At 38.9% G+C, this 13740-nt stretch overlaps 1 protein-coding gene across 2 annotated transcripts in view; it reads right to left on the reverse strand.

Moving 5' to 3' along the window:
* Window positions 1-6015: 6015 nt before the first annotated feature.
* Window positions 6016-13740, reverse strand: part of LOC310965579 (sodium- and chloride-dependent taurine transporter-like) — a 39491-nt gene continuing 31766 nt past the window's right edge. For both annotated transcript variants that reach the window (XM_083939265.1, XM_083939264.1), the window contains 3 exons: window positions 12235-12335; window positions 11627-11797; window positions 6016-11356 (listed from right to left, as the gene is read on the reverse strand). In XM_083939265.1, coding sequence (XP_083795391.1) covers window positions 11198-11356; window positions 11627-11797; window positions 12235-12335 — 431 coding nt within the window. In that variant the 3' untranslated portion in view covers window positions 6016-11197. The remainder of the gene's footprint in view (window positions 11357-11626; window positions 11798-12234; window positions 12336-13740) is intronic.

The raw sequence follows: 13740 nt of genomic DNA on the forward strand, positions 1-13740 counted from the left end.
TTTTCTTCAAACCCAGGAATCTTAGAAACAATTGTAAGACCTGATATATTCTTTGTGAGTTATTTGAGGACTTCCGGTCAGCATTTAGGGCGAATCATAGCACTGAGACAGCACTGGTAAAAATGACTAACAACCTTCTAAAAGCTTCAGACAAGGGACTTGTTTCTGTACTTGTTTTACTAGATCTTAGTGCTGCCTTCGACACTATTGACCATCGCATCCTGCTACAGAGACCGGAGCATCTAATTGGCTTCAAAGGAACCGCATTAAGCTGGTTTAAGTGTTATATATCAGATAGATCTCAGTTTGTACATGGTAATGACAAATCCTCCACTCACACTAAAGTCAGTCACAGAGTCCCACAGGGTTCTGTCCTTGGACCGATGCTATTCACCTTATATATGCTTCCCTTAGGAAATATTATAAGGAAGCACTCCATAAACTTTCATTGTTATGCTGATGACACACAATTATATTTGTAGATCAAACCAGAAGAAACCCATCAGTTAGATAAACTTCAAATGTGCATTAAGGAAATAAAAAGCTGGATGACCTGCAATTTTCTGATGTTAAACTATTCTGATGTTGTGTTGTCCTCCAGCACCACAGTAAGGAATCTGGGTGTTATTTTTGATCAGCATATGTCCTTCGATTCTCACATAAAACAAACAACAAGGACTGCATATTTTCACCTGCAAATTAGGAAGATTGTGTCTCAAATGGATGCAGAAAACCTAGTCCATGCATTTGTTACTTCTAGGCTGGACTATTGCAACTCCTTATTATCAAGCTGCTCCAATAAGTCTGTTAAGAGTCTCCAGTTGGTCCAAAATGCTGCAGCTCGTGTACTAACTAAAACAAATCGAAGAGAACATTTTTCTCCTGTATTAGCTTCTTTGCACTGGCTACCTGTAAAATCTAGAATATACTTTAAAATCCTTCTCCTTACCTACAAAGCTCTTATTGATCAGGCTATGTCGTATCTTAAAGAGCTCATAGTACCGTATAACCAGACTAGATCTCTGCGCTTCGAGAATGCAGGGTGACATGTCGTTCCTAGAGTCTCCAAAATCAGAATGGGAGGCAGAGGCTTCAGCTACCAAGCTCCTCTCCTGTGGAACCAAGTCCCAAGTGTTATTCGGGAGGCAATCACTGTCCCCATATTTAAGAGTATGCTCAAAACATTCCTTTTTGATAAAGCTTACAGCTAAAGCCATTAGCCATCTGGCTTAGAAACCAGAATGAGTTTGAAGGCATCACTTCTTTTGGTCTAGTCCACAAACTTTCCCTATATACCGATGACCTTCTCCTATTTATTTCAAACCCCACATTGCGCGGACTGCAATATCCCAGCTCGAATTGTAACCTGCTACGCCAACAATAAACCTTGGATCACCAAGGACATTAAGGACATCCCCAATGAAAAGACCGTGATAAGGTGAGGAGAGTCCAAGGGGTACTCAGACTTAAAATGAGGGAGGCTAAACACAATTATAGGAGAAAGCTAAGAACAAACTCCAGCGAAACAACATGAGGGAAGTGTGGCGTGGCATGAGAACCATCATCGGGTCCCAGAAGACTGGTGGCACAGGGTTGGAGGATTGTGCCCCCAGTTTTATCAATTCTGGATCAGTTTGGGCACCTATCGGGGTATAAGTTGAATATTCAGAAAAATTAGTTATTTTTAGAATTTTACGTGAAAGTTTTCACAGAGGGGATCATTGACAGCATTCCACAAAACTTTGGACCCACTGTCAGCTCTTATTAGTAATAGTTGAATGTTTTCATCGACCAAATCTGCAGTAAACACTCCACCTCCGCATCACACCAACGTGACCCTATTGCCGCAATTGTTTTAAATGTGCATGGTCTATCCTTTTTTCTATGTCCGAACAGGCGCACATAAAATGACGTCAGAGCCGCCGTAGGCCTCGTGCTTGTGCTCGTGCTCGTACACGTGCACACGCTCGTGCTCCCACATGTGCAAACGTGCTTTACAAAAGCCCACCTCTCCCAAACGGGCTGTGGCCCACTGGTCAAACGAACTAGACTTTAGCTGTTAAACGTGCTTGGGAACGGTACGGATGTTGAGTGCGCCCTTACTGTTACTCCTGACGATGCTGAGGACACTTCCTAGTGCCTGGAAGGAGAGACACACCCCTTTTGTTCTTTCTCTTTTCTCTTTTTCTTTTTCTTGAATTACCTTATTTATTTCTGCCATTAGCTATAGTTTTCACTCTATTTGGTTTCATTTCAACTTATTTACCGTAATTTCCGGACTATTAGCCGCTACTTTTTTCCCTCGTTCTGGTCCCTGAGGCTTATACAACGGTGCGGCTTTTCTACGGCTTACTGTAGCCAGGGGCGCACACTACCGAGGATGCGCGAGACCGAGGCAGACATCTGGCGTCAGGTAACGAGAGCAAAACAAAGAGTAGGAGAGCTTCAGCGACAGTTTGCGCGAAGGAAGTGTTCATGCAAACAACCTCAACATGGAAAACAAACGGAGAAGTGCATATGATGCTGCTTTTAAGTTAAAGGCAATCGATCTGGCTGTCAAAGAAGGAAATAGAGCTGCTGCACGTACCCTTGACATCAATGAATGGCTGGTTATTTTGATAACATAAACGGCCGCGGGACTGCACTTTTACTGCCGTGTTACAGGCGAGCACTTTGTATTACTTTGCACCGTTGTATTATTTGTACTCTGCAAGAATGCTGTTCGCCATGTCAAAGATGTGAAAGTTTGATTGAAAGATTGAAAGATTTATTGTTAATAAATGGGACGCTTTGCGTTCCCAAACAGTCATCTCTGTCCCGACAATCCCCTCCGTGGTAGCAGGAACCCCTATATACTACGGTAATTACACATCAAAACGCCTGCGGTTTGTAGTCGGGTGCGGCTTATATATGGAGCAATCTGTATTTTCCCCTAAATTTAGCTGGTGAGGCTTATAGTCAGGTGCGCTTTATAGTCCGGAAATTACGGTATCCACTTATGTTATATGTTATTCTATTATTTAGTTGGTTACTGTGACCATGTCTGACATGGGAGGGATAATGGGATCCATGTTTGTGTTTTTTTGTTTTTGTTCCAGTTTCTTCACTTTAAGGCAGATGCATTGACACACAGTACAACTTTTTTTTCTCTGATCATCTGCAAAATTCAATTAAAAAATGTAAAAAAAAAAAAAAGATCTTCAATAGAAAACATATTATCAGCTTGTAAAGTATGCTGTTCAAGGATATGTGAATAACCGGCTGTCTGCCAACACGTTTTCCATATCACAGATGATGATAGGTCAGTTTTGTGACCAAAAAGAACTTTGTTATTGCAGGTTTAGGTAAAGCATCTGTCTTCCACCACTAAAAAAAGCTTTTACTGCAATAAAAAAGGATGGTTTATTGGCCTACATAAGATAAAGTGCTGTTTACAGCGCAAACCACCTTCACATACCCAGGTAAAAAGTGGCATGTGTCTGCACAGAGCCATTCACAGCAAAACAGTAGTTACTGGGATACAGTGGACAGTTAACTGGACATTGCAAATGGGAGTTAACGGCGGTAAATCTATAAAGATAGATAGAAAAAAGTGCATACACTTTCCCTGTGGCATGTACCCAAGTAACACCCCGGGATCAAAATTGGCCACATTTTCACATCCACCCTCACTTCAATTTCCTATTTTTGACTGTAGAACAACATAATCTTGAAAACACAACTATTTGTTTTTGCTTGCTCCTCTGTGTGAAGGCAAAAAAACCTGTCAAGAAGATGAAGTGGTAAAATAAATTCTCAGCAGCAAAGTCTATTCTCGGAGCTGGCAGGCTAAGAACGGAAATGTCAGGATTGTGTTTCTTTCTCTGGAGTTATTTAAAGCTCAGAATGATGCAACACAAGAGACAAATTAGCATTATTCATCAGCAGGTTCAAGCCACCAACATCCTCCACGGGGGCCTTTTTGTGGTTTCACATGGAAGCAATAACCATAACTACTTTTCCGGGCAAATTTGTAAATCACAACAAAATAAGGAATGAAGACAGGATGTACTGCCTTAAAGAGCCTTCTGTCTGTTTCAATATTTTAAATTTGTATTTAATGATTTCACGGAAGTGAGTTGTTTGGATTTGAAGAGAAAAAAAATGTAACCTCAGCTATTTTGGAAGAATTGCAGCCTGGGAACTTTAGCTGTGTTGAGTACCCAGCGTCTATTAATCACCAGCATGTCTACGCCTTTATTTCTCTGCTGTGAAACAGATTTTTCAGTCAAAATATTCCATAAACTGAAGCTGTTTACAGAGCTGCTTACTCCAAGCTTAGTTTGGGAGGGGTTAGAGGTGTTTTGAACAGTTCTTCTACTATTTTGAGAAGTTCACTTATCTTAGGTAAGTGATGGCTGTTTTGGTTTATTTCTGTTTGGTTAGGTAAGATGTTGAGGGTTGTAGCGCCACCATGAAGCCAACAAAAACACTTTACTCTCCCCCACAGTTCCAATGGCTGCAACGTTTTTTTGTGCATTAGATGATTTACTCCAAAACACATGAAGAAATCAAGAAACGGTTGGCTATAGTTGTTGAGAACCTTGTGGCAGCCATCCCTATATCCTCAAAGGCTGCCATGGAGAAACGAATCACCAACCAGAAAGCACGAGGGCAATCGTTCATCCCAAACAATAATAGCAGCTCACCTGCAGCTCATTGGATACACAACAGGGCCATCTCTGAAATCTGATGGTCCCCCCCAGGTGCCAACGCAGTCAGAGACCTGTGCTATCCTCTTTATTAGGCTGTAACAGGGTCTGGCTTCAAGTTAGAGTACATATATTGGTATATACAACCACCTCATGCTAGCTTGTCTGAAAGGCGCCTAAATAATGCTCTAAAGTTTGGCTAAATGTTTGCAAAAGGGTCATTTTCAAGGGTGTCCCTTGACCTCTGACTTCAAGATAAGTGATTAAAAATGTGTTTGCTGTACTGTAATATATATTGAAAATGGTTTTCACTATTTTATCCACCCAAAGGTAAGAAGGAAGACCAGAGTACAGGATTGACTTTGGGATTTGCAAATAAAAAGATGTCCAATTATATGTTCCCTCCTCAGGATATGTATACTATATTATACTATATATACTTTTCAATCAAATTAAGTTTGGTTTTTCGTATCTTTGACCTGCACCTTAGGTACTAAGTATTTAATGGAAACAGCACTAAACTCAGTTTTATTGTGAAACACCTAGAAGTTCTACATTTTATGCTTTCCATTATGATAAAAAAACAGCAATATAATCAGGTCTAGACATTTCTTAATTACACACAGGTTACAGTTGCACTGGTATTGTTATTGCCACAAATCAAGTTTCCAACCCATCTGACTACTTTCACATATTTAAGGAGAACTGGCACCAGTGAAATGTGCTGGAACGTAGCCTCCTGCGCTGGCTTGAATACCTTAGTATTGCAGGCTTTGTATGATTATAGTTTATAATGCCATCAGGGAGATGTAGGTATATAAATGCACCTACGTGGTCTCATGGGAGGGCGTATAAATAGCACGCCACTTTTAATGACTTTTCGAGTGCATGTCTACGCATATTAAGCTTTTCGCGTGTCATTTAACGCCCGTCATTTCAGCCATCCTTCACATGAAATATTGATTTAAAAAAAACCTCTGACAGAAAGCTCCACCACGTGGGTTTTCCCTCAATGACATTTATGCGTCAAATGACAACGCCATCTCTGCATAATACAAGTCAATTGAGACTAAATGGTGTGAAATGACACGCAAAAATCATGAAATGCGTTGTAATTATACGCGAGATGGCTTGAGAAATAGCGTGTCATTCACACGCCTTTTGGCAATACCAGGCTGAAATGCCACTAGTTGAGAAATTGAACTTGAATTGAATGATTTTTGTATGTGTGTGTGTGTGTGTGTGTGTGCGCGCGTGTGTCAGCAGTGTGAGTATGTACTTCATACATTTATATTGAAGAATAATACAAATGAAAAGTCAATAGTTCATTCTCTGAAGACACATTTTTATTAAGAAATAAAAAAAAGTTTTACACCTTTGGTAAAACCTGTTCAAACACATATTTTTTTATTTTTTTTTACCTAGCTTACAGGTTGGCCATAGAAATAAAAAATAAAACCTTTCAAATTCTTTTTAAAAATGTTTTTTTCTCCACCAAGAATTAAAAAAACATTTTCTCATGTACATTCTCAAAAAGGGAAGGGCTGGCATAAAGTATAATGCAGGAAAGACAGAGGCATTGTCACTGGAGACCATGATCAGAATGAGTCTGGCAACAGAGGATGGGGAGGATGAGTGGCACTCCATTTCCCAGAGGACTTAGCGCTGAGATCCCCATTGTGTGAAAGTGAAAGATGATGTTATAGCCTTTTGTGTCATGGTTAAGATCTTGTCCGCACAAGTTAAAACTTGAATCAAAGCTAAAAATGCCCAAAATTGAATTAGGTGACATCCTCACTGCTGTATGGTTCTCTGAGGAATTAAGGACGCCATCTTTTGCAAACGTCAAACCAAAGAATGAAGAATCTTTTCATTAAGGAAATGGAGCCCCATCTATCTTCCTTCACAATCACAGTGACTACAATGATAAAACATTTGTTGTCACCTCTACACAGCCAAAAGATCACAACTGTATGGTTTAATGTTGCATCTACATCACAGAAATAGACAATCAGAATCTAAATCCTACAGATATGATGTTGTTTTCATACCAGTAATGAAACATGGGATTTGAAATCCGGCTATCTGTTCCTCTGTAGATGTAATTTGGTTCTTCAGTTTCTTTGATAAAGCACTAAGGTTGCAGGGTTTGGCAAAGTGGAGTTGGATTAAGATAGAAATGTCTGAAGAAGCAGAATGTAGAAATTGCATACAAGGTTTTAAAAGAAAAGCCCACATTTGATATGGTGTAATCTGTTTTTTATTGGATTTACTGCTTTTGTTGCTGAGGGGCAGGCTTCCTAAAAGCAGCCACAATTACTTCCAAGGTGTTATACCGCCTTAAAACAGGTCAAAACGTTAGCATACCGCCTTAAAACATGTCAAAACGTTAGCATACCGCCTTAAAACATGTCAAAACGTTAGCGTACCACCTTAAAACATGTCAAAACGTTAGCATACCGCCTTAAAACATGTCAAAACGTTAGCATACCGCCTTAAAACATGTCAAAACGTTAGCATACCGCCTTGGTACTGGTTCGATTTTGCAGATTTTGCCGATGCGTTGTAGATTCAAAATTATGAAATTTGGAGGTGCTTTTTGAAAGCTGCCTGATTTTTTAGCAACACAGCAGTACTGAGATAAACATAGGCAGGTAGAAAGAAGGTGGGCTTAGTGGCAGTGTTTCTGTGTTACATACCCCTCACAAACTTAGCAGTCTGTCACAAAAATAAAAAGTAGCATTTCACTGAGAAATCCAGTTTGACGTGACAAGGTTTTAGTTTTATTCTCAGTGCATTTTCAAACCACAAGATCTTTGATGGAGTAGAAGTTTAGTTTGGTTTAGTTCCACAATGCGGAACATTTTGTGGCGCGTTTTAATTTAACTGCACCCTGAAGATTCAAATTTTCTTCATCAAGAATTCACAGGCTATCGTTTTTACTTCAAAGGTTAGTACCACCTCTTGGAAAAACAGCAAGAAAAATAAATGTATTCTACAAAGTATTGCACGTAACAAATCGTAGCTTCTTTTTTTTTTGCTTCTTTTTTTGATTGATAGTTGTACATGTTACTCCAATGACAGAGGTTCAAATACACTATATTTGGAATACAAAAGGCAAATGTGACAGACAGACATACAATCAAATAAAATAAAACAAGAAATGGCTAAATTCAAATATAACAAGATCAATAAAAATTAACCCTAAAAAAAGAAATCTTCAGAAACTTTAACATTCACCCGCAGGTGACTTTCACATTTTGACATTCGGCGGTAAAAACTTGTGCATTGCTAATGCTTCGATTCTCTTGCAAATTCCTTATTTCTGAGAAAAATCGGTTAAGCGTAGGTTAAGGGAAGGTTTACGAAGGCTAACTGAAGGGGAGTGTAACAAGGCAAAGGGACTTGTACATACCGTAAATATACAGCGAGGCAGAATAAACCAATAAATGAATGCATTAGTTATTACTTCTGGTCCATGTTACCCCAACGGAAAAAGGATCTTAGCACTACAGAAACATATTTTTTTAATCGTGAGAGTATGGAAGAAGGTTATCTTTCTATTCATTTTTGTTTCTTTGCAACATATATTTAATTTTCAACACTGCTATTGACATTGAAACTTTTAAGTCCCCAGAATATTTAACATTTATTTCCATTTTCGATTGTTTAATTAATGCACCATGTAGACAAAATGGTGATCTAGGTGCTCTATGCATTTTCTGTTTTCAAAACGCCATGAATATATTTTATTTAACTTTTCTGATGCTGTTGTTTTTACCTTCACTCAGCTTTAATTGCATTATTTACTCAGTGCAAAGATCCTTCAGGGGAATCCAGAACCAGGTCTGTACAAAAAAATTTAAGATTAAAATTGAGCTTTGAATCTTTATTTAAATGGGAGGTCTGCGATGGGAGCTTAGCTGTACAAAGACGACTCATATAGTAAATGTTTGCTACTGTATGAAAATAGATGTCTGCTGTGGATTTGGTTTCACAAATCCCTTTTAATGATATGAACTACTTCATTCTATTTGAAGAAATTAAATAAAGTGACATAAAAAAAATAAATCCAAGCTTAGATGACACAAAAACTGAGGCCCTGGTCTCACGATCAATTTTGATGTGATGTTGTTAGTCAAATTTCTGCAATGCATGTGGACCGTATACCTGCATATTTGACTTGAATGAATAGTATTTAACATTTTGATCTATTTTAATATGTTTGCTTTTGGGAGAACAGAAGCACTGAATGCTAAAAGCTTAAGGGTTTTGACAGTATTCAGACATTTTTGGAGGCTAATTGGGACCCTGAATAAAAAGATATTGACAGTATTTTTTGGCCTCATCATTTGATATGATGTCCAAATTGTACAAATAAGGTGCAATAAAATCTCACTTTGACTCACTCTTTCTGTATTTTTGGATAAGATATGCAGGTGAGGTCTGATTTTCTTTTCAGAAATTTAAGTTGCAATGTGCACAAATTCTAAAACGTTCACTGCCTATGAAACGTTTTTCGAGCGGTTGGGGTTCCTTGTTTGAAATGAAGCTTCTCAGCTCTCGTTTTCAGCGAGGTGAAGCAACTGCGGGAAAAACATGTCCAAATTCTGTCATTCACTGGCTCTGGTTTGTCTGCAGCCAGATGTCATATTTGACAGTGTCTTGAAAGGAGTTTGACACTCAGGTGAGTCGACAGGTTTTGTTGAAAGTGTAACCAAACCAATAGTTGCTTTGAGTCATTGTGTAGTTGACATTTTACCATTGGCCACAGTGCCCTGTCTGGCTGAATTTATCCAAATTAAATACTGTCCCCTGGTATTTACAGAAGAGGAAAAGCTATAAACCCCCAACACCTACAAATTTACAGATGGAGCCATTGTAGAATTGCCACTGTGCATTGAACTGCTCACTGAATGTTTGTCCCACACTGCCACCAGAGAAAATATTTGGGAAAAATCTGTTGTTTGTTTGTTTGTTTGCTGCTTAAGACGAAATTGTTTGCAGGACCAACACTGGAGAAATGAACGATGGGGCTAGTACAACAATGGCTGCCACTGTAAATGTATGATTTGTATAATAGCTTGGTATTTTCACCCGATGAAAGAAGTGTTCCTTCTTTTATGTAAAACTACAGTAATTATCATCAATAGTGAATACCAATAACATTATAGTCTTAATAAAAAAAATCTAAACATCGACAGAGCAAAAAACTAATAATAATGTAACTTACGCTGCAGAAAATAAAATAAATCCAATCAAAGATTGTAAGCCAAGAGTGCCTAGTGCAGTTACTAATGTACTGTAAACTGGTCTAGGACAGAGAAAGATAGATAGAGAGATAGATATAGATAGACTGATTAGCTACTACTGTACAGTACGCCACAGACAACACACTCAAGGGTTCAACCTCCACACTTCAAATCCTTTCAGATACCTCTCTTTGTGTAGGAGCGGGTTTCCCCAACACAGTCACGGTGCTAGTTTAATCTTTGACCCGTAGTTTATAGCTATGAAAGATAGTAAATATGGATATTTGTGCTAAGGTGCATTTAGGAACCAGGATCCTAGTTTGATAAGGGTCATCGGCTGTCATGGCTGCATCAACAATATATGCGTCTCTTTTTTTCAAATCAATCTACAGGATGTTACAATTTGTGGGATTGGGAAACATACCCTGTGACATCAACATTTTGAAATTTAGGTTGGTAAGTTCGGTCTTATGTCTCAAGAAAAAACTTGTCTTGTGCATCTGAAATACAAACTTTCTTTCAGAATATCTGATAACTGAATGCAACTTACCTGCCAGTTTCTAACCGTGATATGGGTTAAAACATGTTCATAAATTAATGATATTGTATCTGTTGTGCCTTTTACAAAACCTCAACTGGGCCTCTGCTGAAGAGCCAAAGTCAAACCCTATGGCACATGCCTCAGAAAAGTGCACCCTGTTGATTGTATCACAGGCAAAGAGCTGTCATATACTCAAAGAACAGCTCAAAACATTGCTTTTGGTGATCTGTGATTATTATTATTATTATTTATGGGAAAACATTTGCTGTCTGACTCCAAGACTCCAAAACCATGTTCTTCCTTTTATCGAATAACGACTGGTTTGAAGTAGCCGGTGGAACAAACATAACCCTACCTGCAAAAATGTGCTACCGTGCCTTTAGACAAGACAACAGTGGGACAAGTAGTCACATGGATTTTACAAATAGGAAAAAAATGACCAGCACCAGTTATTATGAGTAATTCAGAAATAGATTTGAAATGTGATTGCTACCCTCTTAAGAAACCCCACCAATAGCAAACTACTTCCAAAGTATTCCTACAAGATTTGAAACTGGATCTTTTTTTTTATCCTTAAAACCCTTATCAGTCCACCAGACAGACAGATAGACAGATAGACAGAAAACTAGCTAGCTTTAGAAGCATTTTAGAGGAGAGGAGAGGAAAGGAGAGGAGAGGAGAGCGATCTCATGGAGAGCCTCCACCTCATTCCTTTACATCATGGTTTCTACAATGGTGTGGGTGGGAGCCTTCATCAGCAGGCCCTTGTTCCCATTGGGGTCCAGCGGGTAGGAGAGCTCTTTGAGGCCACGGTGGTCTTTGGGACGGGAGCTGGCCCCGCCACGAACCGGGGCTGCCACCGCTTTAATCCTCTACAGGAAAGAACAAAGGAAGGAGGGATAGATTGGAAAAGTATGAGACAAGGGCAGGATGAAAAAGGGGTGAAAGAGAGAGTGAAGAGGGGAAAGGAAAGAGGGTTGGCAAACCACAGACGGAATGATGGAAAAAAGGTAATTGAAAGAGAGGAATGGCGTGAGCAAAATGGAGAAGAAGGACAAAAGACCGGTTAAAATTAGAACTAAAAAACAAAAGCACGTAAGAAAAACCTACATGTGTTTTGAGTGTGTCATTGCTGCACCCACCTCAATGAGCGGCCCATCAGATCTGATAATCTTGATGACAACCACCATGGGGATGCAGATCATGGAAGTCAAGGCCAGAGCCCAACCTATTCCGACGGCCCAGTCAGGATACTTGTAGACCTTGTTGTACGTCAATGGCTTGTATTTGACCAAGGAGAAGATAAAGCAGCCCTAGAGATGAAGAGGAACATATATTTTAAGCCTAATTCAAAGCAAACCAATTATACTTAAAGTGAAATTTTGGCGTAACAACAATAAACGGAGAAATCCCAGAGAGTCGCTAACAGCTAAATGTGGCTAACACTGATTAGCTAGGGGTATTACGGTGAAGGCATTAAAACGGCTTTTTTAACCACTAATATTGCTCAGAATAAACCAAACCTCTGCAGTAGCATGACGAGAGTCCCTACACAAGACAAATATTGTATATTAAATATCAAGTAAAATGACCAATTTGAAACGGTGACATATCTCTTTAAGAAATGTGAACATGTGACATCTAGTTTCAGGAAGGACATGCTTCAGAAAGCAGTTGTTGTAGAACAAGAGGAAGAAGAAGTTTTCTGCACGCATGATTTCTGTTCACTACAATAAAGGCAAGTTCTTACCATGCACAGTAAAGGAGTGATAACTGTCCAGCTCCATTTCATCCAAGCATTTGGTCTGTAGCCAAGCATGTCCTCAAGTGCATCATAGAAATTATCAACGCCTGTGAAGACAGTGAAATACCTTCTTATTAGTTATTATCATTTTGCAAATAAATTACTCATTTAGAATAGAAATACTTTATTGAGGGAGATTTCACTTGTTTCACAACAATTAAAAAGCAGGGCAAATTATTTATGGAGCACATTTCAAACACAGAGGCAATTCAATTCAGTACAATAACAAAGGGCATAATCCAAATTTGGAGTCTTGGATGCTAATATTGGGATTAACTGAAGTTTGTTACATCTTAGATGTATTCTTGCTTCTGTAGATTCAGTTTTTACTTCCATAAAATGGTTCTAGTCTGTACGTACCTCAACAAAATACAGCAAAACATTATCCTAAAAGTTAACTGTCTATATCCAATGTGTATTGAAAACTACTACTGCATGAAGGACAAGTATAAAAAAATGTTTTAATTTACAGTTCCCAGCAATGGGCATATGGTCTTATTAGAAAGATCTGATCTCTCTAAATGGACTTTGCTGTGCTGCAATTATCTATCCCGAAGTGCCCTTTGAGAGAGTGCAAAGACAACCGGAAATCACATTCGGTGCATGGAGTCATTGCAATTTCCTGTGCGCAAAAGTTGGCTTCTAAATTATCAGATTGAAATTCTGGCGTAAAATCATCCCAGGGTCTGGCCAAATACACTCAGCAAATATGCCATCGAGACAATTTTTTTCGTGTAACAACTATTAACGGAGATATCCCAGACAGTAGGTAACAGTCGCTAACAGCCGAATGCAGCTAACACTGATTAGCTCGGAGCAGCAGGGTGAACGCATTAAACACCTCAAAATAACACCAAACCTCTGCAGTAGCATGATAAGAGTCAATACACATTCACCGAAGCATCTAGGGCTCAATTCCTTTTGGATTGCATTTGGTAATTGACTTGAATGGACTTTACTATGAGAGGAGCTGCTACCTGGGCCAGTTGGTAAGTCTTTCAAAACACTCTTTTAAAAAAACTCAGGGTTCACTAACTACGTTGTTGGTGCTTCGGTTAATGTATAAGGACACGTTTCATGCTACTGCAGAGGTTTGGTGTTATTTTTAGCAGTATTAGTGGTTAAAAACAGCATTCTGCTGTTATCGTCTGTTAGCGACTGTCCAGGATATCTCCGTTAATAGTTGTTACACGAAAAAAATTGTCTCGATGGCTTATTTAATGTGTGTATTTGCCGAAAAAGACGATTGGGATGATTCTAAGCCTGAATTTCACTTTAAGTATACCTCCTACAGCCTCAAGATCAAATTCAAATTCAAATTCAAAAAACTTTATTTGTCCCCGGGGGGCAATTCAGGGCACACAGAGCAGCAAATAACGACAGTACAACTATACAAAAACATTTTAACCTAACAACAAGAATAAAGTGTAAGAGAAGAATAAGTGTCAGGAT

The sequence above is a fragment of the Echiichthys vipera genome (assembly GCF_963691815.1).
Source record: "Echiichthys vipera genome assembly, chromosome: X".
NCBI lineage: Eukaryota > Metazoa > Chordata > Actinopteri > Perciformes > Trachinidae > Echiichthys > Echiichthys vipera.